The sequence below is a fragment of the Xiphophorus couchianus genome, chromosome 2 (assembly GCF_001444195.1).
Source record: "Xiphophorus couchianus chromosome 2, X_couchianus-1.0, whole genome shotgun sequence".
NCBI lineage: Eukaryota > Metazoa > Chordata > Actinopteri > Cyprinodontiformes > Poeciliidae > Xiphophorus > Xiphophorus couchianus.
In genome coordinates, this window is record NC_040229.1 from 2,818,052 (window position 1) to 2,845,664 (window position 27,613).

General features: G+C 43.0%; 1 protein-coding gene and 1 long non-coding RNA gene across 11 annotated transcripts in view; one reads left to right on the forward strand and one right to left on the reverse strand.

Moving 5' to 3' along the window:
- Window positions 1-680: 680 nt before the first annotated feature.
- LOC114157694 (SH3 and multiple ankyrin repeat domains protein 1-like) overlaps window positions 681-27,613 on the reverse strand; it is a 54,236-nt gene continuing 27,303 nt past the window's right edge. For 4 of the 10 annotated variants that reach the window (XM_028038882.1, XM_028038873.1, XM_028038854.1 and 1 more), the window contains 19 exons: window positions 27,503-27,580; window positions 27,188-27,254; window positions 26,587-26,756; window positions 26,388-26,518; window positions 25,890-26,020; window positions 24,542-24,649; window positions 23,610-23,688; window positions 16,471-16,553; window positions 16,263-16,387; window positions 14,266-14,401; window positions 14,014-14,094; window positions 12,717-12,725; window positions 12,532-12,561; window positions 12,392-12,448; window positions 12,181-12,311; window positions 10,442-10,568; window positions 7,169-10,367; window positions 4,901-5,797; window positions 681-4,121 (listed from right to left, as the gene is read on the reverse strand). In XM_028038882.1, the coding sequence (XP_027894683.1) occupies window positions 4,070-4,121; window positions 4,901-5,797; window positions 7,169-10,367; window positions 10,442-10,568; window positions 12,181-12,311; window positions 12,392-12,448; window positions 12,532-12,561; window positions 12,717-12,725; window positions 14,014-14,094; window positions 14,266-14,401; window positions 16,263-16,387; window positions 16,471-16,553; window positions 23,610-23,688; window positions 24,542-24,649; window positions 25,890-26,020; window positions 26,388-26,518; window positions 26,587-26,756; window positions 27,188-27,254; window positions 27,503-27,580 (5,691 nt within the window). In that variant the 3' untranslated portion in view covers window positions 681-4,069. Of the gene's footprint in view, window positions 5,798-7,168; window positions 10,368-10,441; window positions 10,569-12,180; window positions 12,312-12,391; window positions 12,449-12,531; window positions 12,562-12,716; window positions 12,726-14,013; window positions 14,095-14,265; window positions 14,402-16,262; window positions 16,388-16,470; window positions 16,554-23,609; window positions 23,689-24,541; window positions 24,650-25,889; window positions 26,021-26,387; window positions 26,519-26,586; window positions 26,757-27,187; window positions 27,255-27,502; window positions 27,581-27,613 lie in introns of all 10 variants that reach the window. The other 6 variants (XM_028038847.1, XM_028038838.1, XR_003598228.1 and 3 more) reach the window with 5 other exon arrangements.
- LOC114157752 (uncharacterized) lies at window positions 20,633-21,172 on the forward strand. Its single transcript, XR_003598257.1, has 2 exons — window positions 20,633-20,843; window positions 21,072-21,172. It is a non-coding gene; the product is annotated as an uncharacterized LOC114157752 (long non-coding RNA).

Here is a 27,613-nt window from a genome sequence, read left to right on the forward strand (position 1 = left end):
GAGAAACTGCAACAGTGGATCAGCTAAACCAGTTTAGGTTAGCTAAAATGTTAGCTGCATTTAGTTCTGCTAATGCTAAAGCGCTACACCAACATGATATTTAGCAGAAGCAAATGCTAAGATGCTAAATGAAACTGAGTTGACACCCAAACAGGGTCTAACAATTCATATATGTGATATTTTTGCACGCATTTTTAAATTAACACCACTGGTTGCTTGTTTATGTAAATGCTGTATTATTGCCATTTCTCAATAAAGTTTAGTGAAAGAACGGAAAAGACGTGAGGACCGGAACTGCTGCGTAAAGGTGTTTATCCACTTCAAAATAAGAGCGTGAATATAAACGTCTAACTTCTTGAAGGATTCTTAAATGTTGTAAATCAAATATTAATCACAAACTCTTTTCAGCTCAAAGGTCAGAAAATAGCAACGTAAATTAGCTGGGAAAATTAACACAGGGCAAGCTAAATGTGCTAAGCGTTTCTAAAGCTAGCAAAATGCTAAACAGAAAAATTAGCTCTGCTATTAGCGCATTAGCACTGATCAGTTTCCTCAAACTTCACAAAGATGCACCGCTTTGATCTGTCACACGCAATCCTGATAAAAAGACTTTAGTTGTGGCACAATGGGAAGAATTTAAGGAGTGCAAAAACTTCTGTAAGAAAAAACAAATCATCATAATGAATCATACTTTTTCTTTTAAAGACAAACAAAAAATTATCTCAATGATGATTCAGAGCACATCATGTCACCCAGACTAAGTACCTTGGATGAAGTCATGGGAGAGATTATTTGTTTCCTGGAAAGGTTTCTTCACATAGACAAGAAAGAAACAAACAAACATGTTTCAGCTTCACCATCACACAGAAAAAAAGCTTCATTTGTGAGTCGGTTGCAAACAGACATTCATCTGCTTAATGCCTCACAGGCCAGTTTGAGCCGGCTGCACGCTCTCCAACAAGCCATTTCCTCGTCTTCCTGCCCACGAGCTCCAAACATTTACACCATTAACTCACCAAACCGAAGGGAAACAAGCCTGCAGCTGAGAGCGGCGCTGTCCTCCACCTCTGCTGCTGCCAAATGACTCCATTCAATCCAAACACCTCCAACCGGTTCATTATGGGAGCAATGACGACAGAGCCGGGCTTTATTTCAGCTTTTATTTCAACACCTTAGTTGTATCTCTATCATATTATATACTGTATTTTATTCAAAACAAAATTTATATATATATTCATATACCTTTTATCTCTGCATACTTATGCTCATACTGTATGTGGTCATGATGCATTTCACTAGGCCTAAAAATACTCTGGTGTCCATAAGGTGTACATAATGCTTTCTACACTGCGGCTCAGTCCATGTTCTGCTTTGGGCCTTAATAAGCTTCACTGGAGTCGCCGCAGTGCAGAAAACATTTACAGAAAACCCAGAAATTCAACAGAAAACGTCAAAGAATTTGTCCACACTATCTGGAAGACAGAGATTCTTAAAAATGTTTACATACCTAATATTATAATCTTCATTGTACTATATTTTTATCATCTTTGCTGACATTATCGTCATTACATACAAAGCTATAAGTGATGTTTGCCCCACAGTTAAATGGCTGCACTGGCATCTTAAAATCACCATGGCCGACAGGCGCAATGCGCAGCAAATGGCAAGAAGCGCCGCCAACACATGAATAATGCAAAACCAAGAAAAAAACACATGCAACACATTGATATATATACCAAGATCACAATCTCGTTTTTCTCTGCTCTGAATACAAACCCCTTGTTCAGGAACTACGTTAGGAAGATGCCAGGAAGACGACGAAGTCTCATGATGGGATCGCTCTTTTCCAGCCACATGAAGAAACATCAACGCCATGAATGAGTGTGTGACTGACTGAACTTCTGTGTGGACAACAACCTGATGAAGGCTGGTTCTGTTCTGGGCACCACTGTGGAACCTCTGGACATGGATTTAGAATCATAAAATTTGGGGCCAGTTAAGTATTTTTTTAATTTGAAAAACTCTGCAATCGCAGAAAATAGAAGCAACAACTTACGACCGACAAAACATACAAATGAAAAACAGCAGCAGGTATAAAACGCTGGTATTTTGCTCTCCAAATGGAAGTCCTCCAGACCACCAGGGGGAGTCAATCACTGAATCAGAACCCTAGGAAAGACGGGATGTCTATGTTGTGTCTTCTTAAACACACAATCTTTTATATTGTTGAACACCAGCATGTTTATGGAGGAAGTGGGTAATACTAACAGCTCCAGACTCCCCCTAGTGGAGTGGAGGACTTCGGTTTTGTGGCGTGAGCTTTAATTGTTTCACATTTGCTGTTATTTTAATAATTTCTATTTGCATGATTTCTTGTTTTTCTCTTTCTACCAAAAACTGGATGGTAAAAATCTTCAGTCTAATGTTTTGGTTTCAACAAGACTTTATTTTGAAGGACAATTTAGTCTACAAAGACTTCATAATTGATTTTATTTGTCGTTTCTGTTTTTTCAGTTTTGGACATTTAAATTGTTAAATGATCATTACAATTGAACGTTTATTGATCTTGAGAATGTGTTCTAGCATTATTAAGCCATTACCATCACATTACTGGAATATTGTCAAAACAACATTACCGTTTATCGCAATAACATCTGGAACAATTTATCGTCCAGAAACGTTTGTTGTTTCCATTTCCTGTGGTTGCAGAATTTTTCTTTTGCTTTTGTGTTATTTGCAGGCCTTTGCAGTTACATGTGTTTTGGAGTTTGCATTATTCATGTGTTTGATGCACATTTGCGCCTGTCGGCCACCATATAGAATAAAACCGAGATCGGATGTTTAATATGCAACACAAACTGTAGTTTCCCATTTATTACAGCAAAAATATATGAAAGATATGTGAAAATTATTATTTTTTTGCTTTGTGGAATAGTTAAACTGTGGGATTGACAGTTCAGAATTAAAAACTAATTAATTCAACATTTTAGGAGCAGAAGAAGCATTTGCTTTTATGGAAAAGGCTTTAGGAAGAGAAGGTATAAGTCAGGGGAAGCATCTGAGACCGACAAACACACACACATTATCAGACTCACAGAGGCATAAGGTCGAGAAGTTCAGGCAAATAGAGAAGCAGGAAAAAGCCCTTTTTCATTACCTCACCTACGTGGAAAAAAACAAAATGGCCGACCTCATGGCACCAAAGAGGAAGGACACAACTTTAGTTTCACCCCAAAACACAAAACTCAGTTTTCTCCAAAACTGTCTGAAACCTGATGAAGCTTTAAAATCTCTTCCTCATTTTTTACAGTGTAATTTGAACATTTAAAAACACCCTGACCAGTTTTATATGAATGATTGCTATCAGCACTGAGTACAAAACAGATGGGCTCTTTTACTAATCCTGTTAAACATGGAATATATATTTAGCGCTCGCAAAGTACAAACATACAAAGCTTATTGGGAGCAACCTCTGGGGGAAATCTGCAAATATATGTGTGTGTAATATATATATATTTATTATTTCATATAAAATACTATTTTTGTCTATTTTGTCTATCATTTACAAATAAAACTCATCGTGGGATCTGCTGAAAAGCACAAAGCAGACGTCAGAAACCTGTTCACGTCTCTGCTTTTAATAGCGTCTCCGATTCAGTCACAGTAAATAACATTTTCCTTGGATGATTTTTCTGCTCGTCTCTAAACTCCAACTTAAGTTTTGTGAGTTGCAGCTCTGAGCAGCAGATGGTGTGAGAATCCATCTGTCACTGAGCCCGAAAGAAAAAAAACACTGCAAATGTGTTTATTCTTTTACACCAAAAAATAGTCCGTTAATTAAAAGCCTGTCCATCAAAAGTTTAGAAACATATTTTCACCACCAACTTAAGACATTCTGACTTTTTTTATACTCCACAAATTGATCCACAGTAAAGCAAAGCCCGGGTTTCTGCCCCTTTAGGCCTGTTGATGTCCACTGATCTTCTCTTGCACATCTTCTGTTATTGATCAGCTTTGTCAATAAGTTTCTCTCCCTTTTCTGTCAGCTCTGAATCATCCCTTCACTTTCTCAGTCTGTGTCTCGAGGAGACGTGGGGACATGCAAAGGAGAGGAGAGACGCCTGGGGAGAAAAGGAGGCCAAATCAAAGAATAAGAACGGGTGGACTTTAACTACAAACTAAATGGGGTTGATAAAATGCAGTTAGATGGAGAAATGATTGGAAAACTATTCAGACTTTAAGGATTAAGACGGTTGGAAGGTAAGTATGGTTGGATCAACTTAAAGCTGCAGTATGTAACTTTTAGAAAAATATTTTTTTACATATTAGTTGAAACTGTCACTATGTGGTGATATTATGTTATGAGATAATCTGAAAAAAATCAATCTCTGTTTTCTCTGTGTTAAATGTAAACAACCAATCAGAGGCAGGAGGCAGGGCTTAATGGATTCCCCCAGTGCTCTCTGCTACACTGCAGCTAGCTTAGCATGTCATGAATGCTAAAGCCACTTAGCATAGCCACCAATGACAGCAGAAAACGGTTTTCCTGTAATGAGGAGTTGCTTATCCGGCGTTAGCACATTTAGCAGCAAGTACATGAGGAGCGATAAGCCCCGCCTCCTGGCTGTTATTGGTTGTTTTTGGTGCATTTCTTCAGTAGCGGCTCAGGGAGGATGTGGAGGAGATCAATCTTTTCAGATTATCTGTCTCATATTGATCTGTCATGACATGGTGACAGTTTTAACAAACCTGTAAAAACAAATTCTTTATAAAAGTTACGTACTGCACCTTCAAATGAAGCTAACGAGACACTCTGACGCTCTTTCACCATCCAGTGTTTCCTTTTGGACCGTTTGAGTCGCCTCTACATCGCCCTGAGCCCGTTTTCGTCCTCCCTCACCTGTCAGTGAGTTTCTTGAGGGCCCGCTCGATGTTCATTCGATGCCCCACTCGGGTCACTCCCAGGTCCAAGAAGTCGTCCTTAGTAAGTGACGGGAGATGAGATCCGTCTATCTCGTTGTCTATAAAACGCTCCCTGTGTTCACCCAAATTTAAGTAAGTCAACCAGTCGGCAACGTCGTACTTGGTCCAGTAGGGTAGAGGTTTGATGGCAAAGGGTCTGGCAGGGGGAGCGGGGCTGAGGTTGGGGTAGTTGAGACAAGAAGGGCTGGGTGGTAGATGCAATGGGGAGGAGGCTCCCGAGAAGAAATGAGTCGGGGAGAGAGAGCGTGAGACTAGTAGAGGGTTCGGACTCGGCATACCGGAAGGAGAGAACAGCGGGGGAGTCGAGGCGTGGTAGGGATCTCCGAGAGAGTGACCAGGAGATGGAGGTGTGAGAGGGCCAGGAAAGTCAAAGGGGTTACTGTAGATAGGTGTGGAGGGAAGGATGGGGAGAGAGGAAGGTCTGGGTGGTGTTGGGTTCTGCTGTTCGGTGTTGTAGATGAGAGGGCTGGGGGCCCGGCGCCTGGAAACCGATGACCGCATCTCTTTAGAGGGACTACACTGAAAATCAAAAGTCTGCCTGCGCAACTTAGATCTGTGCTTAGGTGATGTTGGGTATGGGCAGTAGGTTGGGGAATGGGGAGGATGGGAATGTACCGGGGAGGTCGGCATCTGAGGAGAAGGGGAGCGGGTCCAGTTGCGCTGAACGGGGACTTGAGGAGACGGAGAGACAGAAGGGGAGGCCGAGAGGTTGGGAGTCAGGATCTGTCGATGCTGCGGGGAGGAGGTCGGTAGCGGCGAGGTGGAGCGACCGGTCGGTGGGCTGTGGAAGGCATCGGTAAAATCTGCTGAATACCTGAAAGACACAACATAAGACCTTACAATGTTGCCATCATTAAGATCAGCACAGAAAAACATCTAATGCAATCTGATGGTGAGAAGGCTGGTTCTTACTACCTAGCTTTAAGTGAAACTGAAACACTGTCTGATCCAGGCTGCCTTTACTCACAGCAGAGGGATTTGTTGGTTATCTAGCCTGGTAAAAACCAGTTCCTTGTTCTTGGCTTTGCTTCATCCACAGGGTCTGGACTCTTGACTATTGAGAAACGTTTGCTCTCTGGAGGCTTTGAATCTGTTCAAATTTTCAACAATTGAATCTGATTCTACCTGATTGCTAACGTTTGGCCGTGACGTGTGAAATGCACCATCTGCATCGTGAAGGAGGCGTGTTCTTTAAACAACCATTCCAAACTGCGAAGAGAGCAGTGTCGAGCTCAACGAAGTCTTTGCCAGCAGTAATATGTCCTAAACAGTCTTCTTGCTTTGACTGGTGTTGCTCGATATTTGGAAGTTTGGCTAACATGGACTGAATGACTTTGTTCACTTCCATTGAAGGTGACCCATTATGCCTCCTTGAACAGGTTGGGATCTGAATGGGCTACACAAAACATGTTCACATGAGATTTTAGTCTGCCCAGTTCAGAATGAGCTGTTTTAGGGCCTCTATCATTTTAAATTCAAATGAGCTGCTGTTGGCCACGCCCCCCCAACTCAATGTTTACACTTACATGTGAAAATGGCTGCAAACAGAAGCTCAATTATGTAATCATACATCTTTCAAAAGCAGAAGTAGAGCCATCTGCACAACCAACCGGAATGCAGCAAGTGGTTTGTGGATGGTAAGTCAACAACCAAACACTTTTCCAGCAGCCATTGTACACAGCATACAGCGATAAAACCACTGACCAAACATGCTGAAGCGCAACTTGGGTTACTAATGGTCTTAGCTTCTGTTTATGGTATTAGCTCTAGCAAACATATGACATTAGCTCTACCTAGTATAGTAAACAGTAAATCACAAGCCGATCACATTAGCTTGTTTTAATAAATATCTAAGAATTTTGAGGCAGTTCGTCTCAATCCAGACGTTTTGTGGGTATAATGTTAGCTTTCACCACGTCTGCTCTGTGTTTTATGTTTAGTCTCACGTCCTCCTGCCATGTCAAAGGCCCAGCATGCATTGCACAGGTGAAAAAAAATGGTGACTAGCCTAGGTGAAAATATAACCAATAGAAAATTTTGAAATAATTATTTTTTTTGCATCACAAGCAAGTTTTAGGTTAAGGCAGACATGTTTAAATAGTTGCAGTTCCCTTTAAAATGCTACTAGGAAGTTGCCATGCTTGTTAGAGGAACTTTACAGAGAAGTTGATCAAAACAAACGAACCTATGCATGGAGGGGGACTTAGGAACGTGACTCCAGTCATCCATACTCTTCATGCTACTCATCTGTTGCAGTTTGGAACTTAACTCGTTGATGATGCTGGCTTTCACACCGGAAAAAGGCGAGTGAAGCCTGCGACCCTCCAACACCATACCGCCATGCTGGACTCCTTCTTGTTTGTGTTCAGCGATGTCACCCCAGACCACTGACCGAGGCTCCATGGGCCTCTCCAGACAGGCCGCCAGCGCGGAGCTAAAGCCATCTTCCATTCTGGCCCGACTCTGCTTATGCTTTCTGTCATCAACAAGAGTTCTCTCCAAACCGGCATCTTCAGGGTGGCTTTGTCTCTGCAACTGCAAAGGAGCCGGGTTGGTGCTGTTCTGCCTGCGTAACGCTATAGGCGGGCCTCTCCCTTCCATTTCCTTGTAATGCGTCATCTTTGGAAAGACGGGGTTTGCCATTTTGGAGGTGTGCACATCAAACGGTTGCCCTCCCCGGTAGATTGTGCAGGGATCCTGATGTTCGTTGACTTTCTCTCCCTCCCCTCCTCGTCCATCACCTCCAAGTCCAATTTTTTCTCCTCTCAAGCCACCAAGTCCCAGCATTTCTAGATGATGGTCACTACTGCTATGACTGTCCAGCTCCTCAATGCCAGAATCTACCACTGTGTCCTGCCAGTCTCCACTCTTGGGAATCATAGTACTGGAATGAGTGGGATCGGTTCCTTTACTCCCTGTGCTAAGGCCTACTTTGGGCCCAGCCATGCTGTAGTCGGAGGAAGCAGGAGAGGCTGTTGTGGTTGTGGCAGCAGCAGTGGCTGTCATTGTTGTTGTTGCGTAGGTCATGGTGGTGGTAAGGGCAGCTGTGCCTCTGTCCTGGGCTGGCGTCTGAACCCCAACCAACGGGTCATTGGTGCTGCCATAATAAGGATGGGCATGTGACATGGGCTGGGGTCTGTGTAGTGATGCAGCAGCCACTGAGGTGGTGGTGGTGTTGGACGACGGTGCAAATATTTGCGGGGACGGATACGATGGAGAAAGTGCAGACTGCGTGAGGTTGGCCACTTCGCTGTCATAGGAGGTGAGGCTTGAGGCGGCAGAGTCGCCACCTTGTGAAGACTGTTGGGGAGCATTTGAGGGCTTAGGAGACGGAGGAGGGGGTGGTGGAGGTGGGGCAGCAGGAGCAGGGTGTTGACTCTGGCGTTGATGATGCTGAGAGAACTCCATTGCTCTCTCATTCTTTCCGTTAGCAAATTGTAGCGGAGGGGGCAAAGGATCTGCAAAAACAAACTCCTCATCTACGTCTACTGAGGGAGCAGGAGGAGGGAGAACCATCAGTCCCAGGCCGCCCGCCCCGGCTCTTGCTTCTCCCATTGCGTCGTTAGTCTGTGATGGAGCTGTGGGGACAGTGTACTGTGGAATATAGCTTGTGTTGGGAACGTTTTCCATCTGCAAGTAGGATGGTCTACGGGGGGCAGGTTGAGCTGGCGGGGGAGGAGGTTGAACAGCCTGAGCATGTTTGCTTTCGTACATCTCCTTCTCTCTCTCTCTGCTGCTCTGTGGGTAGTACTGGCCTGAAAACTGGCTGTTTCTGTCCTCAGAGAAACGAACTCTAAGACCCTCTTTAGGCCCTCCATCTCTTTCTCTCTCCATCCTCTCCCCACCTCCTCCTCCTCCACCTCCTAAACGTAAAATCCTTGGTGACTGCGGCCGGCTCAAAGACGCAGGGGAGGCGGTGGCGGATGGGGATCCGAGGTGAAGGGACACCGGAGAAGTATATGCCGATTGCGTCGGGGTTGCAAACAGCGAAGGTGTTGGGGTCTGAATTGGTGTAGGGAAGGATCCAACTGTGGACATCTGCCGGCCAAAGTGCCTGTCATCTCGACGCGTCCTGCGGTCGTCTTTCAGAGCTCGTTCTCTCGCAGCCAGTGCCAGGCCAAGTGGGGACGAGGGGTCAAGCACTTTCCCTGTTAGTGGATGGATAAAAGTTGTAGCAGGCTGGCTGCCATACACTGAGGGGGCTGACTTGGGCTGCCCATCCTGGCCAAGGACAGGTGAGGAGTACTCTGGAAGGCCAAAGGCTGGGGGCATGCTGCTGGAATAGTTCATGAAGTTGTCTCCAGAAAACATGCCTTCATCTATAGACTTGGAAGGCCGAAGTCGAGGGGTGGGTACCTCCATTTTTGAGCCTTGCAGAGGCTGAACTTGGGTCTCAAGTGTCCCTCCTCCTTCTCCACCACCTGCCTCTCCTTGGATGTCTTCCTCTGACGACTGGTAGAAGGAAGCGCTCTTTCTTCTCATGTCTCTTAATCGCTCCCTGTCCCTGCGTGTTCCTCCTCCACTAAATGCTGTGCCAAATGTTGAGGTATAGTCCAATTTTTCCAGGTTTTGCTGAGAAGAGATGGCGGGTGCGACACTCGAAGGCAAGGAGTTGGGTGTAGTCGGCTGAGGCGGTGTGGGGGTCAGTGGTGAAGGTAGGCTTGTGCTGGAGTTATCTGGAGCTGCGTTCCCAGAGGTTTGGTCCTCCACATCCTGAGACGGATCTGCTTCTATGCTGCTACCCTGGCTGCTTCGGCCACTACTGCTGGTGGACGGCGCTTTGACGATGATGGTAGGGATGGGGATAGAACTCTTCTCTTTGGTAGCACCTCCTTTGCCCCTATGTTGTCTCAGCCCGTCTTCCACCTTTGACTGCTTGATCAGAGCTCCACGACCTCCACGCCTCGCTACTCCCCTTCCGGCTCCTCCACCTTGCTCCCGGCTGGTGAGTTGCACAGGATGCTGCACCTGTTGAGGCTTTGGCTTTGCACTTGTTGGTGGTGTGGCACTGCTGTATCCTCTCCTCAGCCCTCCCATCTTGCCGCCACCTCTCCGAGGCGCCTCTGGCTCTCTTATGCAGAGTCCGTCGGACTGCCTGCGGAGGGTGGGAACCATGACCTGCTGGTTCATCCCACCAGGTCCTCCCCTCTCCCAGGCAGCCTGCGTAGGATGGGCTGGCTGTGAGTGGAACTGGTAGTGGGCTTGAGATACAGGGGGGATTGGCATAGCAGGCCCTCTACCAGTATAAGGACCTGCGGATAAAGGTGGCTCTGGAGCAGACGTGTTGGGGGGCGGTGGGATGTCTTCTGGTCCTGGCACTGAAAGACTGCGAGCTAGCTTCATAGCAGGTGGGTGGAGGTACTGCCTTTCTTCTTCCGTCACACCTAACGCCCCAAAACACAGAGTTACAGCCAGAAAAAGAAACCTACAGAAATCTGTTGATGACATGTGTGGTTACCGATGGATTTCTGGCGCATCATGACTGCATGCTGAGGTCCATGGCCAGGTTGAAAATGGGCCTGGTTGTAGCCAAATCCTTGCCCAGTCTGCATCAGACTCACGGATGACGGCTGCTCATACGGCTGCTTTGGTGCGTTTCAGCACATTTTAGAAAGAAAAGCAGACAGAAAACTGCATTAAAATGTGTTTGGGTGGTATGGAATATCACATTCTACCGTAACCGAGCTGCAACACCAAAACACACAAACACAAATGAAACAGAAATTATGTCCACCACATTTAATAGAGGAGGAACAAAACTTTAACTGACAAAAACTGTAAATATGAAACACTGCAAACAGAAGTCCTCCAGGCCTCTAGGGGGAGTCTGTAGTAGGTACTATTATCTATGTAAAAATACTGCAGTTCTATAATATTATAAAAAATTGTCTCTTTTATAAAGACATGGAAAATAACAAACTTGTTTTTCTTCCTCCAAGTTTTCATGTTAAAAGCTAAAATTTATTAACATAAAATCTCCCAACCTCTAAAAAACATATGTACTGGACTTAAAGGTACATTATTTTTACTGGAAAATTGTACATTTGCCAGAAAAATAAATATTTTAATGCTTTTTTTTTTTTACATGTTTAAAGAGGTGCCAGTAGATTTGTCCTGGTCTGTACATGAAGAGACACCTCCTGACTCAAACTGTGTATTTTCATGTGGGTGGCCTGATGTCAGTCAGCCTTTCCAAAGAGCACTAAGGGCTTCACAGCAAGGCTTCCTTTTTATCAGCATTACTCACTTCCTGATATATGAGCTACATCTTGAACTAGCTGGGACAGAAGATTTGCAATTCAATTAAATCATTCAGAAATTCAGACACTGGCTGCGTTTCCATTGCAAATCTTTGTCTATTTTCTGCTAATGTAAAAAAAACACAATTTTGCAATAGCGTGCGATATTTCCATTAAATAGGAAATGCAATTAAAATCGTATGTTTGTTCACAAGAAAAGTCATTAAAAATCGAGCAGCACCATCATCCTCCTCCCACTTCCTGTTGTCCTCTTTGACGTTTCCACCAGTAGTAACATCCGGTTGTTGATCATGTGACTTGTGATGCGAAAAAAGTGTCTCCATTGCAGTTTTCCAAAATACATTAACTTGAATTAAGCCAAAAAACCACCTAATCTTAATGTATGTTTTTTCTTTAAATGGCCGTGTTTCCAATAAAGCAGCAATTTTTACGTTTGTTAAATCTGTAACAGTGTTGATATTTTACTATGGGACAGATAATCTGTGAAAAGATCGATATCCTCCACCTCTTCCCAGAGGAGAAATGCACCAAAAACAACCAATCAGAGTCAGGAGGCAGGGCTTAGCGCTGTCAATTAATCTCATGTATGCGCTGCTAAATATGTTATTTAGCAGCAAGCAGCAGTTTCAGAAAAACCATTCATTTGTCATCATTGGTGACTATGCTAACTAACTGTAAGCATTCACCACACGCTATGCTAGCTGCAGCGTAGCAGAGAGCAGTGGGGGAGAGACTGTGATTGGCAGCGCTAAGACCCGCCTCCTTCCTCTGATTGGTTGTTTCTGCTTAGCACTGGGAGAAGACAGACCTTCTGTCTCATACCATACACACCATGGTGACAATGTCAACATACTGCAGCTTTGAGATCATTTATTTTAATAAATCCAGTCTTATGGTTAGTGGAACCGCAGCGTCTGGGATTATTCCCTGCCTGTACCTCGTTGGGAACAGTGGGAACGTTGGGAACGATGCTCTTGCTCCGGTCCCTCTTGCCCCCGTGACCTCTCTGACCTTGGCTGTCGGATGTGATGGTGTGCTGAGCAGCAGCCAAGATTTCATCCAGCTTATCTGCAGCAGTACAGAGAGGATGAAGATGATGAAGGTGGAGGACACTCTTGACCCTCCAGCTCAGAAACTCCTGCTCTTACTTAGCGCCATCTGATAAACTGTCCTCTTCTTATCTGGACCCTGAGAGGGTTCATACTCTGCAAACGATGGAGCAAAAACAGCAGATCAATCAGAACCAGTTTTAATTAAACTCAGCCTGGCGATAAGATCTGATCTTCACCTGCTTTCTTCTTCCAGGGCGAGGCGGCGGCTGCAGAAGATAAAAACACAGATTAGATACGACTGGGAGGATCGCAGAATAATCAGATGAGGAGTGAAATTCATACTTAGACGTATGACATGGTGAATGCTGGTGTGATGATGGTGATGGAGACACACATGATCATAACCACACACTGATCCCACCTTTCTCCACTGCAGGCGGCACATTTGGGTAAAAAAAGAAATAAAAAAGGTTTTATTGTGACAGTAGGAATAAAACACGTCGTCACACAACATCTGACTGCTTTTCTATCCATTAACCTCACTGTTTAATTATCGCCTTTCTTCTTCACGGGTCGAATTCAAAGTGTAAATGAGTCAGCAGACTGTTAAAAACCTCAACCTGAACTTTGCTGGAAAGCTCTGCTGCTGCTCATATTTCTGCCTCTTAAAGGTAATTTACTTGGAAAGACATGCCTTTAATTCTTTATTTTTTACAAATAAAAAATAAGTGGTGTGTATTTTTATTCAAACATTCAAGTCAAAACCTTGTACAGTCTTCCTTCCTTACTGACTCGGCTTCTTTGCACATCAGTTTTAAGTCTCATGATTCTTAAAGGATAAAATTGACTTTTAAAAAAAAAATCTTTCCTTCGTGTTTTAATGTTTTTTCCTCATCAAAAACAAATCTGGAGCGTTGCTTTGATTCTTCCATGCATGTTTGAAAAATCCTTAAATCTCCATGGCAACCATTCAGCTGTTAAAACGCCTGGGTGGACGTAGCCCCGCCTCCGAGACGCAGCTGCATTTATTTTGTTTTTTGTAGAAAAGGGATGTTAATCATTTTAGACAAAATCTTAAAAATGAACATTTCCTGTAGAAAAGTCTAGTTTTCAAATTATTTTAGACTAAGTTGAAAAAATTAAGAATTAAATGAACAAATGAGACATTAATTGGTTTAATTAATAAAATAAATTAAAGCAGATTTTCAGTTAAAATCTCTGATAGATGTGATTCTACTTATTAGGAAAGTTTTGTTATTAAAAGACAAATATTTTGTACAAATATTTTTTCATATACAGAATTGCATCATTGTTGAGCTACAGCTGGAGGCGGGCCGGTTACAATAATCAATAAATCAATTAATAACATAATAAATTAAAATGAGATCAATCATTTCCATTTGAACGAAAACTGGATGATAAAAGTTTCAGTCTGGTGTTTTGGTCTCAACTGGACATTTTTTTGAAGGACATTTTGTTTATTTACTTTTGATATTTAAAATGTCTTCCAGTTCTGGTGTTAAATGTTAGAAATTAAAGTTTATTTATCTTTGAGAATCTGTTCTTCCATCCTTACCGTTATAATTATATAATTATAACTCTCAAAACAACAATGTTGTCGTTTATCGCATTAAATTTATCGCCACAATTGGCCCCTGCGCCACACCTTGGACACCCCTGGTCTGGATGTGTGTAGCTGAACTGAGAATCCGTCTCACCCATGTCTTCCAGCTCTGATGTCATCGACTTTGAGCGCAGGGCGATGGCAGGAGGGGTCAGTCGTTTCGACTGCTGCGGGGCTGCCGGAGGAAAGCGGCCAAATGCAAACATTAACGTTTAGGCCTCTTCCAAACAAACACCCGTCTCCAATGGCAACCACGTCTCAACAGGCGTAAACATGGAGTCACATTCATCGCCGTAAGTCAAACACAACACGGAAAGTTACATTTTCCAGGGGAAATCTGACCTACCTTTCTTCCGAGCCGTGTCCTCCAGCTCCGGGTTCCTAGCGACCATCACCACCTTCACCATGAGGCTGTTGCCGCCCTGCCGGATCATGTTGACCACCTGCCGGTGACCCACCTTCACCACATTCTGGCCGTTCACCTGAGAGGCCCAAAGAACCAGGTGGTCGCTTTTTTTAACTTTAGCATTAGCTTCCACTCAATACCACATTGGTGGAGTGCTTTAGCATTAGCTTCTGCTAAATACCACATTGGTGGAGTGCTTTAGCATTAGCTTCTGCTAAATACCACATTGGTGGAGTGCTTTAGCATTAGCTTCTGCTAAATACCATGTTGGTGGAGTGCTTTAGCATTAGCTTCTGCTAAATACCATGTTGGTGGAGTGCTTTAGCATTAGCTTCTGCTAAATACCATGTTGGTGGAGAGCTTTAGCATTAGCTTCTGCTAAATACCATGTTGGTGGAGTGCTTTAGCATTAGCTTCTGCTAAATACCATGTTGGTACAGCACTTTAACATTGGTGGAACTGTTGTTTATGATTACTTGTTTAGGAGCGCTTTAGCATTAGCTTCCACTAAACACCACATTTTGTAGCATATTAGCTTTGGGCCTAATTTGGTGCTTTCTTTTATCTAAAACAGGCTGAGCTAAAGGGCTTTTTAATCAAACATACAGGTTTTAAGGAGAATTACTGCCAGTTGAGTCAGAAACTGAAGTAAATGACTTATCTTAAAGCTTGAGCAGCTACATTAGTGACTCATAATCTCCTGCATATCAATTAGAAGTAAGTGTCAGATTTAATAGAGGTTTGAAAATTGGCATTTCAGAAGTGCCTTTTAAGTGTGGCGTACAGGAACTTTGAAAAGGTAAAAGAAAACCAGCAGAGACTTTCTGTTTGATCTGCTGAGGCCAAACTGATGAAGGACTTTGGCTACAGGTAGAAAACATGAACTAAGACACAGACTGAAAATAAACCTGAAGCAGGAAAACAAATTCATTCTTTGGAAATAATCATCCAGATATATTTTTAATAATACTTTTTAATCAGATCAGAGTCTCTGGGAGTTGTCACTTCCTGTTTCCTTTGACTACAAATAAAACCGGACCAATCATGTCTCATCTGACCAAATCGTGGTTCCAGTTTAAGTGTTCTTCTGGAAAACCTTCAGCATCAAAATGGCACCTGATGGTTGTCATGGAGACACGGTAAGGTCACAGTTCCTGTTGTTGTAAACCTTTTTACTAGCTCACTGTATTTTAAGAGGTTTTTCATGTTGGTGTAGCCTGTTAGCGTTAGCAGAACTCATGTTTATGATTAGCGGTTTAGGGTTAGCATAGTTAATGTTTTAGTCATTGGTGCCACGACTGATTTTGGTTATCAACATGGTTGATTTTACAATTAGCTTCTGCTAAATACCACATTGGTGTAGCGCTTTAGCATTAGCATGTGATAAATACCATGTTAGTGTAGCATGTAGCGTTAACAGAACAAATGCATATGATTAATGCTTTAAGATTAGCCCAGATAGCTTTCTAGTTAGCATTACCCATCACTGATGTGGGGTGTCATTGTGATTTCATTTAGTGCTTTAGCATTAGCTTCTGTATTGGTTTAGCGAAATAGCATTGGCAAAACTTAATGTTTAGGATTAGCTTTAAGGTTAGCATAGCTAGCCTTTTATTTAGCACTGCCATCCACAAATTGTGAGTGACAACATGGCTAAATGTAGTGCTTTACCATTAGCTACTGCTAAATACAATGTTCATGTAGTGTTGTAGCATTAGCACAACCAATGTTTATAGTTAGTGCTTTAAGGTTAGCGCAGGTAGCTTTATAGTTAGCATTACCAACCTCTGATGTTGGTTGAATTTAGTGCTTTAGCATTAGCTTCTGTTTAATACTGGATTAGCATTTTAGCATTGGCAGAACTAATATTTATGATTAGTGCTTTAGGATTAGCTACTTAGCTAGCGTTCCCAGCACTGAGTAGTGAGCAGCTCTACCTCGATGAGGAAGTCCCCCATCCTCAGGCCCGCTCTCCAGGCCACGCCCCCCTCATCAACAGACTCCAGGTACTGCAGCGCCGGGAAGGCTGGCGTTGGCGTGAACTCCTCTATGGGAGTCTGAGCTGGAGGGGAGAAGGACGGAGAAATATGGAGAGATCAGACCAAACGCTGTGTGACACGCGCTGCGTTTACAGAGCAGGTTTACCTTTGGCTCCTCTGAGCACAAAGCCGAAGCCTTCATTGTCTTTCTTCTGTAGGAGCACTGTCTTCTCCTTAATGATGTAGTCGCTGTGGAGAATCAAGAGCATTCAGAGGAAGAGAGCAAAATTAAAAAATGCTAATGAAAAACATACAAAATACAAAGATAACATGCAAACAGTGACTTTTTTCACTGCGTCGCATTATGATACCCCCCTGCAGCGACGGACAGATAGGTTTCGTTGAGCGGGCCATAAAAGAGGCATTAGTTTACAGAGCGATAGATGGCTGGGGTACAGTTAGCATCATAATGAGAGCAGTTTCCACACCACAGACTGATCACAGACTGATCCAGCTGCAGCTGACGAGCACTGAGCCAGAGGAAGAGCACATCAGGGAAATCTGCACTCACACTGATCACGGAAAACAACCAAATGCACCTAAATTGTTGCATCTGCTTTCACCGCCTCCGGCAGCTTCTACATGGATGCTGCTGCACCGACTGCTGGTCATACATGACACTTCAAATTATATAGGAGATGAAGTCAGACATGCCTGTAATCCCGGCCCCGCCTGCACAAACCAACCCGGGTTGGCAGGAGAGAAACAGGTGGTGAGGCTGGATTAGAGCTTCCTGCGTTAGTCCATCAGCATGTCTGGACTGGGAGGCGGCACCGGGCGAACGGACTCGACTCGGCCACACAAAGACTCGAATTATGACTCGCTGCTGGACTCTATGTCGGTCCAGTCCATCTCGGTTAGAGCGCTCCGGAGTTTCATCTGTGTTTCTCAGTCAAAATGGAACCAAATTAACGGAACCGGGATCCAGCAGAAACAATCACTGCAGTGGTTCAGATTGTTTCCAGTTCCTTTATCGCCAGCAGGAAGCAGGAAGCTGGATAAAGTTTGTAGAAATCATGAAAAGGCTCAGTGTGGAGGAAGGATGAAGGCCTGATCATCATGTGCGCCATTTTAGTTATTAGCCAAGTAGCTAGCATTCCTACCAGCCCTGGTTAGTCCGCTTGCCTAGAAAGTCGAACTCCGGTCCTTCAAACCTTGGTCTGGGTTCGGTTGAAATGAACTCTGGTTTGTTTGATATGTGAACGCCAAGTGGACTCTTAAAGCAGGAAGTGAACGACAGCACAGGGCATTCTGGGTAAATACAACCAAAGCTAACGTGTTAGCCTAGCGCTAGCAGCAGAAATGGCTCCTGGTCTTCAGCCACAGACTAAAGAGAAATCCTCCAACACTAAAATCTGACGCCTCCATCTTGTTTCCATCTGGTGAAGAAGGAAGTTGCTCTCAGTGTCTTCAGAGGTTTTTGTGTGGTTTCCTTCAGTGGTTCTTGGTGCAGCGCCCCCACAGGCCAGGAGGGGAACAGGTTGGTTTGGGTCAGAACCACAGCAGCTGGAGGTGGAGCAGATGGTGGAGTTCTGGTTCCAGTAGAACCGGGTCGACCGGACTTAATGGGGAAAAGAACCTACATTTGTATCCATATTAGATCAATTTGTTCACAGAGGCTAAAGCTAATGGCTAACATGAGAGAGGAACAACTCTCTGCTCTAAAAAAAGTCATTACGCTTTTTTAGGTGAATGATGTTTTTCAAACCTCCTATCAAAAAGTCTTAAAGGGGCAGTGTTATGTATTTTCCAGACACATTGTGACTTTTTATAGCATAATCAAGTAACTATGTTATGGTTGCCATAGAGACTAAAAGATTTCTCAAACATGCATGAAAGAATCAGAGCAACACTTCAGGTTAGTTTTAGATAAGGAAAAACATTAAAACACGATGGAAAAATATTAATAAAGTTATTTTTAAATAATACTCCCCTTTAAGCCTTTTTGAGTAATAAACTGAACTTGATGTATTGATTGGTAACTGATCAACTGGAGCGGAGGGAAATGATTTGGACTGTTTTTTGTGCCTGACCAGGAACCTTTTAGATGTTCAGTTTTTTATTCATGTTGCACACAGGAAGATCCCAGGTGGTGCACCGCCTCCAACCCGCCATTTGCAAAAATCCTCTGTCTTTCTGTAAATGAACACAGAAAGCCTCCATGATGACATTCACATAAACCTCTGATGTTTTTTGGTTTTGGAATTTAAGTCTGTTGGATTAGTTTAGTTCGGTTTAGTTTGGTTTGGTTTGGTTTGGTTCAGTTCGGTTTGGTTCAGTTCGGTTTAGTTCGGTTCGGTTAGTTTCGTTTCGGTTCCTTTCGGTTTAGTTCAGTTCAGTTCGGTTCGGTTTAGTTAGTTTCGTTTCGGTTCATTTCAGTTTAGTTCGGTTCATTTCGGTTTAGTTCGGTTCAGTTCGGTTCATTTCGGTTTAGTTCAGTTCGGTTTAGTTTGGACCAGCCGTCACCTTCAGCCTGCAGGTTGTTTAATCTGAAATCTGCTGCAGGTAACTGCTTCAAATCTAACAGACCTTCACATCAAAATGTCCCTTCAAAAGGCGGCTAATAAGGAATATTTTGTAGGTAAAACTTAAAATTGTGTCACAATATATTGTGATGCTTTTGTGATAATGATAAAATGGTGATTAAATCTATTACTGCTTTTTAGGAAACAAATGTTTGAATGTATGGAACAGCATTCATATCTTAAGAAACATTTCCATTTGAAAAAGTCTAATGTGATAAAAAAATTAATCACCACCTTCTTTCCAAAAGAGGTTTAGAACCAAACAAAATTTAAATATCGCTTTAGGCAAAAAAAAGACGTTATTTTAGGAAGGTGACAATACAGAAGTGGAACAAATTTGATTTTCTTCTGGTGAAAAGTTGGATTTGCGTCGCATTTTCCTGCCGTTTTAACGCAGCAGCATTTTAATGCCAGAGTTTCATTCATTTTTCCTGCATGTAGTATTTTTAAACCTCTGTTCGGTTCTCCGTCTGTCCTGCTGCATTGTGCCTCCGCGTCTGAAACGCCCACCAGAGCTATCAGAGCAACAACAACACAACCAAACTCTGCCGGCTGCCCGGCGCTCGGGCGGAGGAACGCAGAGAAAGTTTGGATCCCGAGTCCAGAAGATCCAGACACCAAGACGCGACTTTAACACTCAACAGCCCGGCTGCTTTCCCCCCAACCGAGGGCCGTTTCTGCTGCCGTCTCCGTCGAGGCTTTCGCCAACGCTCAGCCGCCTTCCAGCCATCTGCTCCTCACACCTCCGTCCCTTTCCTCTCACCCTGTCCTCCATCATGCCTCCCCGCTCCGACGATCAAAGGAACGCCGCACACGGAAAAAAAAGGATTTATGTTTTTTATTCTTTCAGCCGCTGAACTCGAGCGTCAGGAAAAAAGCGCAACTGAAGTTATTGCGTTCCCTCCTGAGTCATCCTCCCTCCAATTCACAATCAGAGAGGGGGAAAAGACGGCATTTTAACCATTCACCTGCTGAATGCACACACACACGCGCACACACACCCCCACACACACACGGTGCAGAAAGGGGGGCTCAATAAGTAAAGCAGCTGACAGATGTTAGAGACTCAGTGTGAGACACTCCCACAGAAAACACATCCTTCATTTAACAGACATAAATAGATGAAGATAAATATATATATATATAGATATATAGATGAATGGAAATGTGAAGAAAAATAATCAACTAATATTTCAAATTAATCCAAATTTTGATGTTTAAGCTGCAGATTTAGAGAGAAACAGGAATAAATGAGAATTTTAGGTGAATCAGAACAAAATCAGAGAGAATGAAATACACCCACACTGTCTGACTGAAATGCATCAATGTGAGCTGACACACACACACGCGCACACACACACACACGCCGCCAGGCTTCAGAAAACACACAGCAGGAAGAGACGGGAGCGAACATGCAGCAGCGACGGCGTCCACCAGCGCAGACATGCACATGCATGGGGGAGAGTCGGAAAACAAAGCGATTCTCACACACACACACACACACACACACACAGAGCGCGTTAGTCTGGCTTTGAAAAAGGCACGGCCTCTCAGTAGCAGCATCTACCTCTCCCCTCTCTCCATTGTCCTCTCCTCACATCCATAGCCAGCCAATGAATGGAGAAACAGCCGCTACCTGTAAATGAACCACACGCTCCTGTTTCTGGGGCCCAGTGATGGCCACGAAGAAGAGAGGGAGAGAGAGAAATCTCTCTCTCCGCATCCCCCCATCGCCATGTACCCCCCTCCTCTCTCTCTCTCCTTCTCTTCCTCCCTGTCTTCCAGTGAAAGCTCGCCCGGCAGAGAGAGAGAGAGAGAGAGAGAGAGAGTCTGCAAAGCTGCGTACTTCACAGGAGGAAGACGATGTGAGGGAAGATGAAGAGAGGAGGAGGGTTGTGTTGCTGAACTGCGACATCGGCTGATGGGGCGCTGAACCGGCGGGCCGGCGCAGCTGGTATCTGACCTCATCTACCTTCAATTCAACAACTTTGCTTCAAACAGAAACACTAGCTGCGTTTCCACTGAATAAAAAATTGCGTAAATTTGAATTATGAAAATAAATTTGTTTTGTCGAAACTGACTGATTTGAACAAACTCAGGTTTTCGATATAAAGTTTTTGGACCAGGATGAGGTTCGTGTATCTGGCAAAACTGAAACAGAAACACTTCTTTTGCATCACAGAAGTCACATGATCAACAACCAGATGCTACTACTGCTGGAAACATCAAAGAAGACAACAGGAAGTGGTAGGAGGCTGATGTTTTTAATGACTTATTGCCTGAGCAAACTTATTCAAACGCTGCAAATTGTGTTTTTTCAACATTAGCGGAATATCAACAAACTTTCACCATAAAACAGTGAAAATTGGAATTACAAAAATAAATTTGCTTAACAGAACCCGCTAATTTCAAAAAACCTTTTTTAAATACAAGTTCTTGCTGTAGGATGAGGCGGTTCTTCAGCCATTTTGAAATCCATCCATCACCGCAGTGGAAACAGTTTTTTCATATCACACGAGTCATGTGATCAACAACAGGATGTTTCTACTGGTGGAAACGATGAAGAAGACGACAGGAGGTGGTAAGAGTTTTAGAATGACTTATTGCGTGAGCATAAGCGTAATCATGTCTAATTTTAATTGCTTTTCTTTTTCAATACAAATACCACAATTGCAAAATTGTGTTTTTTTTGACGTTAGTGAAATATCGACAAAGTTTTGTAACGTGATGTTTCCTGTTTTATCCAGTTTTCACTTCACATCGTTTTGTTTATTTGCAGTTATGAGGCACGATGGCGAAACATGAAACTCCAGCAGGTTGTTGCTAGGTAACCAGATAGTGAGTGAGTTAGTTGATTCCACCCACCGAGCTTAGCTAGCTGTGAGAGGTTTAGCGGCTAAAGTCTTTTTTCTGCCCACATCTCCCAGAATGCTGCGTGGCTCTGGATCGGAGTGAAATTATTGAATATTGTATCAGATGTATTATCTATTGATATTGATCACAAAGTGATGTCAGTGTATATTTCTATCATGATATACATCATTGACTCGTTGTCCAGTCCTGAGTGAATGTTTGATCATTTGAAGCAAAAGATGATTCTGCAGGTTAAAAAAATCTTCCAACGTCGATAACTGGAAGACTGAAATTCTTCATAGCAGATTCTCTTTTGCAGAAACTGAAGCTAAAACTGCCACTTTCTGAGTTTTGGTTTTAAATGCAGAATGTGTATATTGTGGTATCGTTTACAGTCTTTGAGTGGGTTGTTCGTTCAGAAAATGTGTTTTTAGAGTCTGTTTACGCGGCAGCGCCACATGCAGCAGAGGCTTTGAACCAGAAGCCGCAGAGGAAGTGAAGTGAAAGTGGAAACTCCTCGGCTCAAGGACGGCATGTCGGAACAAAGGGAACCGCCGAGTCCTTCTCCGTGGCCCTGAGGAGCCGACGCTCCAGCCTCCTCATGACTCATCAGCAGCATCATCATCATGATGTATATCGCTGCCAGTTTCATGTTCGCGTTCGTCCTCCTCCTGAACGAGACGCAGAGCTTCATAACAAGCAGCAGCAACTGCAGGAAAATCCCTCTAACGAAGCGTTATCGGATTAGAAGATGAAGGTGGAAAGCAGGCAGGTTGAGACGGAGGAGAAGAAGAAGAAGAAGAAGAAAAGCGGTTCAGCGTCAGCATGAAGACGCTTTCAACCCAAAAACCAACAACATGGAGGATGTTTCCCCACACAGCCAGGACAAACTCTGAAATCTCGACAGTTAAAAGAAATAAAGAAACAGATTTCCTGACTTAATGCAACATGATTTACAGTGCTGAGACTTGATTAAAATTTTAACAGAATTAATAGCTGGATATGTAATCAATCACATTTTAAGCAAAAATATACAGTACAGACCAAAAGTTTGGACACACCTTTTAATTCAATGAGTTTCCTTTATTTTCATGACTATTGACATTGTAGATTCACACTGAAGGCATCAAAACTATGAATAACACATGTGGAAATATGCACTAAACAAAAAAGTGTAAAGCAACTGAAAATACCCCTTATATTCTGGTTTCTTCAAAGTAGCAACCTTTGGCTGTGATCACTGCTTTGCACACACTCTGCATTTTCTTGATGAGCTTCAACAGGTCGTCACCTGAAATGGTTTTCACTTCATAGGTCAACCTGCCCTGTCAGGTTAATAAGTGGGATTTCTTGCCTTATAAATAGCCATGAAAATAAAGAAAACCCATTGAATTAGAAGGTGTGTCCAAACTTTTGGTCTGTACTGTATATACCAGCAAAATAAGCAACATTCTCATTAAAAAATTTTTTTTACTGTTAAATTATTGAATAAACATAAAATATGAAATTAATACCAGAGATATTTATATCTTCTCATCTGTTTTTCAGCCATCAGGTTGGAAAAAGTTCATCTTTCCAGAGTTTCTTTAGAAATCTGAACGCTGACATTAGCTACATGCTTCATGTTTAGCATTCTGATGCTATTTTAGGCTAGCATAGCTTCACTGCTAGGCTAACTGCTTTTAGAACAACTTGAACACAACAATAGTTTTTTCCATCGTCCAATCAGATTGTTTAGAAGCAGAAATTAAGCCCTGGTGCGACCAGAGAAGCGGCTTTGTTGTGTTTTCGTTCTTCCCTGTTCATGTTCTGACTGGACTCCTACTGGACTCTCTGAGAATCACCCCAGTGCTCCCAGTTGTCTCACCTTGGCCCATCGGTACCGTCGTATGCTCCCACTGTGACGTTACGGAAAAGTTTCCTCTTGGCCTTCTCGCTCCGCGTCTCTGAAACATCCAGAAGAAACCAACGTCCAATTAAAGCCATCAGCTTCCATCACGTTTCTGTAACCCATCAAAAAACTAACAGACGTTTATTTACACCCTACTACTGTTCTCAGCGTGGGAAAACGTTTCCTTATCAGGGATAAAATATGCTTCTGTCCTGGAATAGACCAAGAGATGTTTTCTGGTTAATTTATATTTAATGTTGTGACTTCAGGTTCTGGTGGAAAATTGAGAATCATCTACAAGATAATCCAAAACTGTGATTTTCAAAGTGGGGGCCGTGGTCCCCTGGAGGTCGCCAGGGGGCGCTCTGGGGCCTCCGAGAGTTGGAGGGAATAAGAGAGGGGAAAAAAACAAACATTTTTGAATCTTAAATTTTTCATCATAATTTTTGTTTTCTGTCTTTTAATAAAGATTTATATAAACTGTACATTCAAATAATTGATTTAAATTATATTTTGATTGGATGCCAGTCAAATTCATCAAAGGAAAAAATTACATAGAACATATGAATAAAAAGTCCTTATAAGACTAAATTTAAGATCTGTGATTAACATATTTAAGGCCAACTTACAGTTTACAAAAGAATTTAAGACATTTTAAGACGTTAAGGATCCGCGGACTCCTTAATGAGCTCATTAAATGACACCATGAGTATCAGATATTTAACTCTTTTTTTTAACATTGAATATTATTGATTTGCAGGAAAAAATATTCTTAATTTTCTATCAGTGGGAAACTATTAAAAGATGCAAACAGTTTTTTATTGTTCGGCTTTAAGTGAATCAAACCCTTCCAGGTTATGTTTACAATAAGCTGAGCGATGGTTCAGACACATCCTGTGTGATTTTACCTTTCTCTCTGCTGGGCGGCGCCACTTCCTGCACGCAGTCGGAGGGAAACCAGCCGGTGCGTCCTCTCGCCGTTCCCTCCCAGTAGCCCCCCTCTCCCACACTCAGCACTGAGGAACAAACATGCTGATGTTTATACAAGCATGGACAAACATTTACAGCACATGTCCATGTAGGCAGAATGTAGTTTACGTTGATCAGACCCCAACCGTCCAATCTAAAGACAAATGATCTGTTTAGACGTTTCATAAAAAGCTCCAGAGAAATCTAACAGTTGGATGTTTATCTGAAAAATCAACACAGCATAAACATAAACAGCAGACTTTCCCTCTTTAACATCATGAGCAAATATATATTTTTAAGTGAAGCTCCTATTAAAAAGCTGTCTGATGGACCGCTCCTCGGCCCCCGGCTCTTTAAACGCCGCGGTTTCAGCAGCACGCAGTTTGAGGATTTAATTCATAATCTGGGAGGTCTAAGTTCTGCTTTAGCAGATTTTCCACATCAAAGTGTAACTAATCCTTCTGTGAAAGCAAAACCCCAGAGAAATTTAGAAAGCGTCCACTAAAGTGGGCGGAGTCCAGATACACAGAGGGCGTGGCCTAATGTGGGGATGGGCGGAGCACCAACTTAATGACTGTCGCTGTATTCAGCAACTTTAAAGGTCCTTCGTACCACTTTTATTTAGAAACACGACTTGCAACAAATTTAACTATTTCTTTTTCAAAACAGCAACTAATAAATCAAGTGAGTTTTCAAAAAGCAGCTAGAAACAATCTAGAGAATTATTTTTTGGTTTTTCTCTCTTTCTACCAAAAACTTCATAATAAAGTCTTCAGTCTGGTGGTTTGGTCTCAACTAGCACAGACTTCATAATTCATTTTGTTTGTTTGTATTGGATATTTAAAATTTCTCCCTGTTGTAATATTTATTAGAATTTAAAGTTTATTGATCTCTGAGAACGTGTTCTTCTATTATTATTATTATTATTATTATTATTATTATTAGCATTATATTTCTGGAAAATGGTCTCGAAACAACAACATTATTGTTTGTTGCGATAACTTCTGGGATGATTTATGGTCCAGTAACATTTGTTACTGTAACAGGCCTAATAATGCTTTACTGTCCTGCACAGAGACTCATTACTTCCCCTGTAAGCTTTTATAAATCCGTCTTTCTGCTCTTATTGTTTCTGTGATGATTTCTACTGTAAATCTGCTAATGACATGCAGCGACAAACAGTGAGATCATTATAAAGTCCCTGCGCTGATGATTCATCCTCCACCGGCTGAAGGATCCTCTCTCTATATCTTCTGTTTCCTCATGTGTGAATTTTTATTTCCTCACCTTTTACTTTGTCGCCTTTGTTAAGTGAGAGTTCTCTGTCTCCGCTGGCGGAGTGAGAGCGGACGGCGACGTAAACCCGGCCCGGCACCGCGCTGTACATCCGCTTCATCTGACCGCCGCCCGGTGCCGCCCTGTGGGTCAGACAAACGCTTACTGGACCGAACCAGAGCCCTGAAGGACACATCTCCACATACTCTATTCCAGGGATGCAACTATCGATTGTTTTAGTAATCAATTATTCTGCTGATTCATCGGATAAAAAAAATGGACAAATTCTCCAGATTTTTCATTTAACCATTTATATACAATAAAGAAATAAAGCTGTGAGTATATAATTAAATTCTTCCTTTGTAAGTCAGAAGATGAACATTGTATTTCCTAAAATGCAGAAACTGCATTCCTTCAGTGAATTTGTAGCAAAGGAAGAAAATACAGATAAAACATTTTAGACACTTAACTTCTTATTTTCTAGTTTTTCCTCTAGTTTCTAAGCTTTACCCCTGCCGGCCTCTGGGCTGCCGGTGCCGCTCCTCCGTATCGCTCTGGCCTCCTCTGCCTCTGGACGGGGACCGGGTTCGGTTCCGGGGGCTGCTGGAGCTCCTGACCCCGATGGAGGCCCGGCGCTGGCCCTGCACAGACGCTCCACATCAGTCGACACACAGACGGGCCGGGCGGACCAGCTGAACGGCGTCAGTACCTGCCCCGGGTTGGTGGCGGCCTTGGCGGGGAGGATCAGCGGGTCGGAACCGGTCACGGTGTTGTCGCTGTTGGCGCGCAGCAGCGGGTGGGAATGGAGCGAGGGGAGAGGCAGCGTGTGGACGCTCTCCTTTCGCCTGGGAACAAACTTTGGTGACTCTAAAAAGGGAACTGATGATGTGACACATGATGGGGAGGGTTTTATCGACGGACCAGGCGCCAGGTGAAGCAGGTCAGGAGGAAACATGAGTTAGAAATCAGGCAGACCCAGGAGAGCCGTGTAGCTAAACACATGTGAGAAAGTTTATTTGGTGCTTTTGTAAAGTCAAAATTAAAACCAATGATTTGGATTATTTAGCCTGTCAGAATAAGAGTTCATATTTTCACCATTCATTTGTAAATGTCACATTTTTCATTAGCAGCTAAATGATTAGCTATAAACTAAACATGTTGAAACTGTGACATTTATAAATGAATGAATAACATGGTGAAAATATGATTTTATAAATGAGCCTGCATCTTTTTTCTCTTATTTCCGGCTCAATAACCCAAATTATTGATTTTAATTTAACTTTACTGGAAACTGAACTAATAAAACGTACCAACATCCATGTCTTTATGGTTTTTAATAATCTCTCCAAGTTCAAAGTGACCTGACATCACAGCCACCTGCAAACAGAAATCAAACCAATCAAAAAACCTTTTCTGATTAAAGTCACACTCACTGGCCACTTTATTAGGTACACCTGCCGGTTGCTCATCAATTAGCTCAGTCTTGTAGCAACAACTAACGGCTTCAGAGATGCTGAAGATAAAACCTGGGAGCTTGTTGGATTAATGCCATGAAGAATTAAAGTCCGTCTGGAGGCTCAGTGTACCTAATAAAGTGTCAGCTCTCACTGGATGAAGTCGTTTACCTGAAAAGGAGTCTGGCCATGTTTGTTCTTCGCCTCCTTGTTGGCCCCCCGGTACAGCAGAACCCGGACGCAGCTTTCCTGTACCGGACAACAATCCACGCTGTAAAGCTC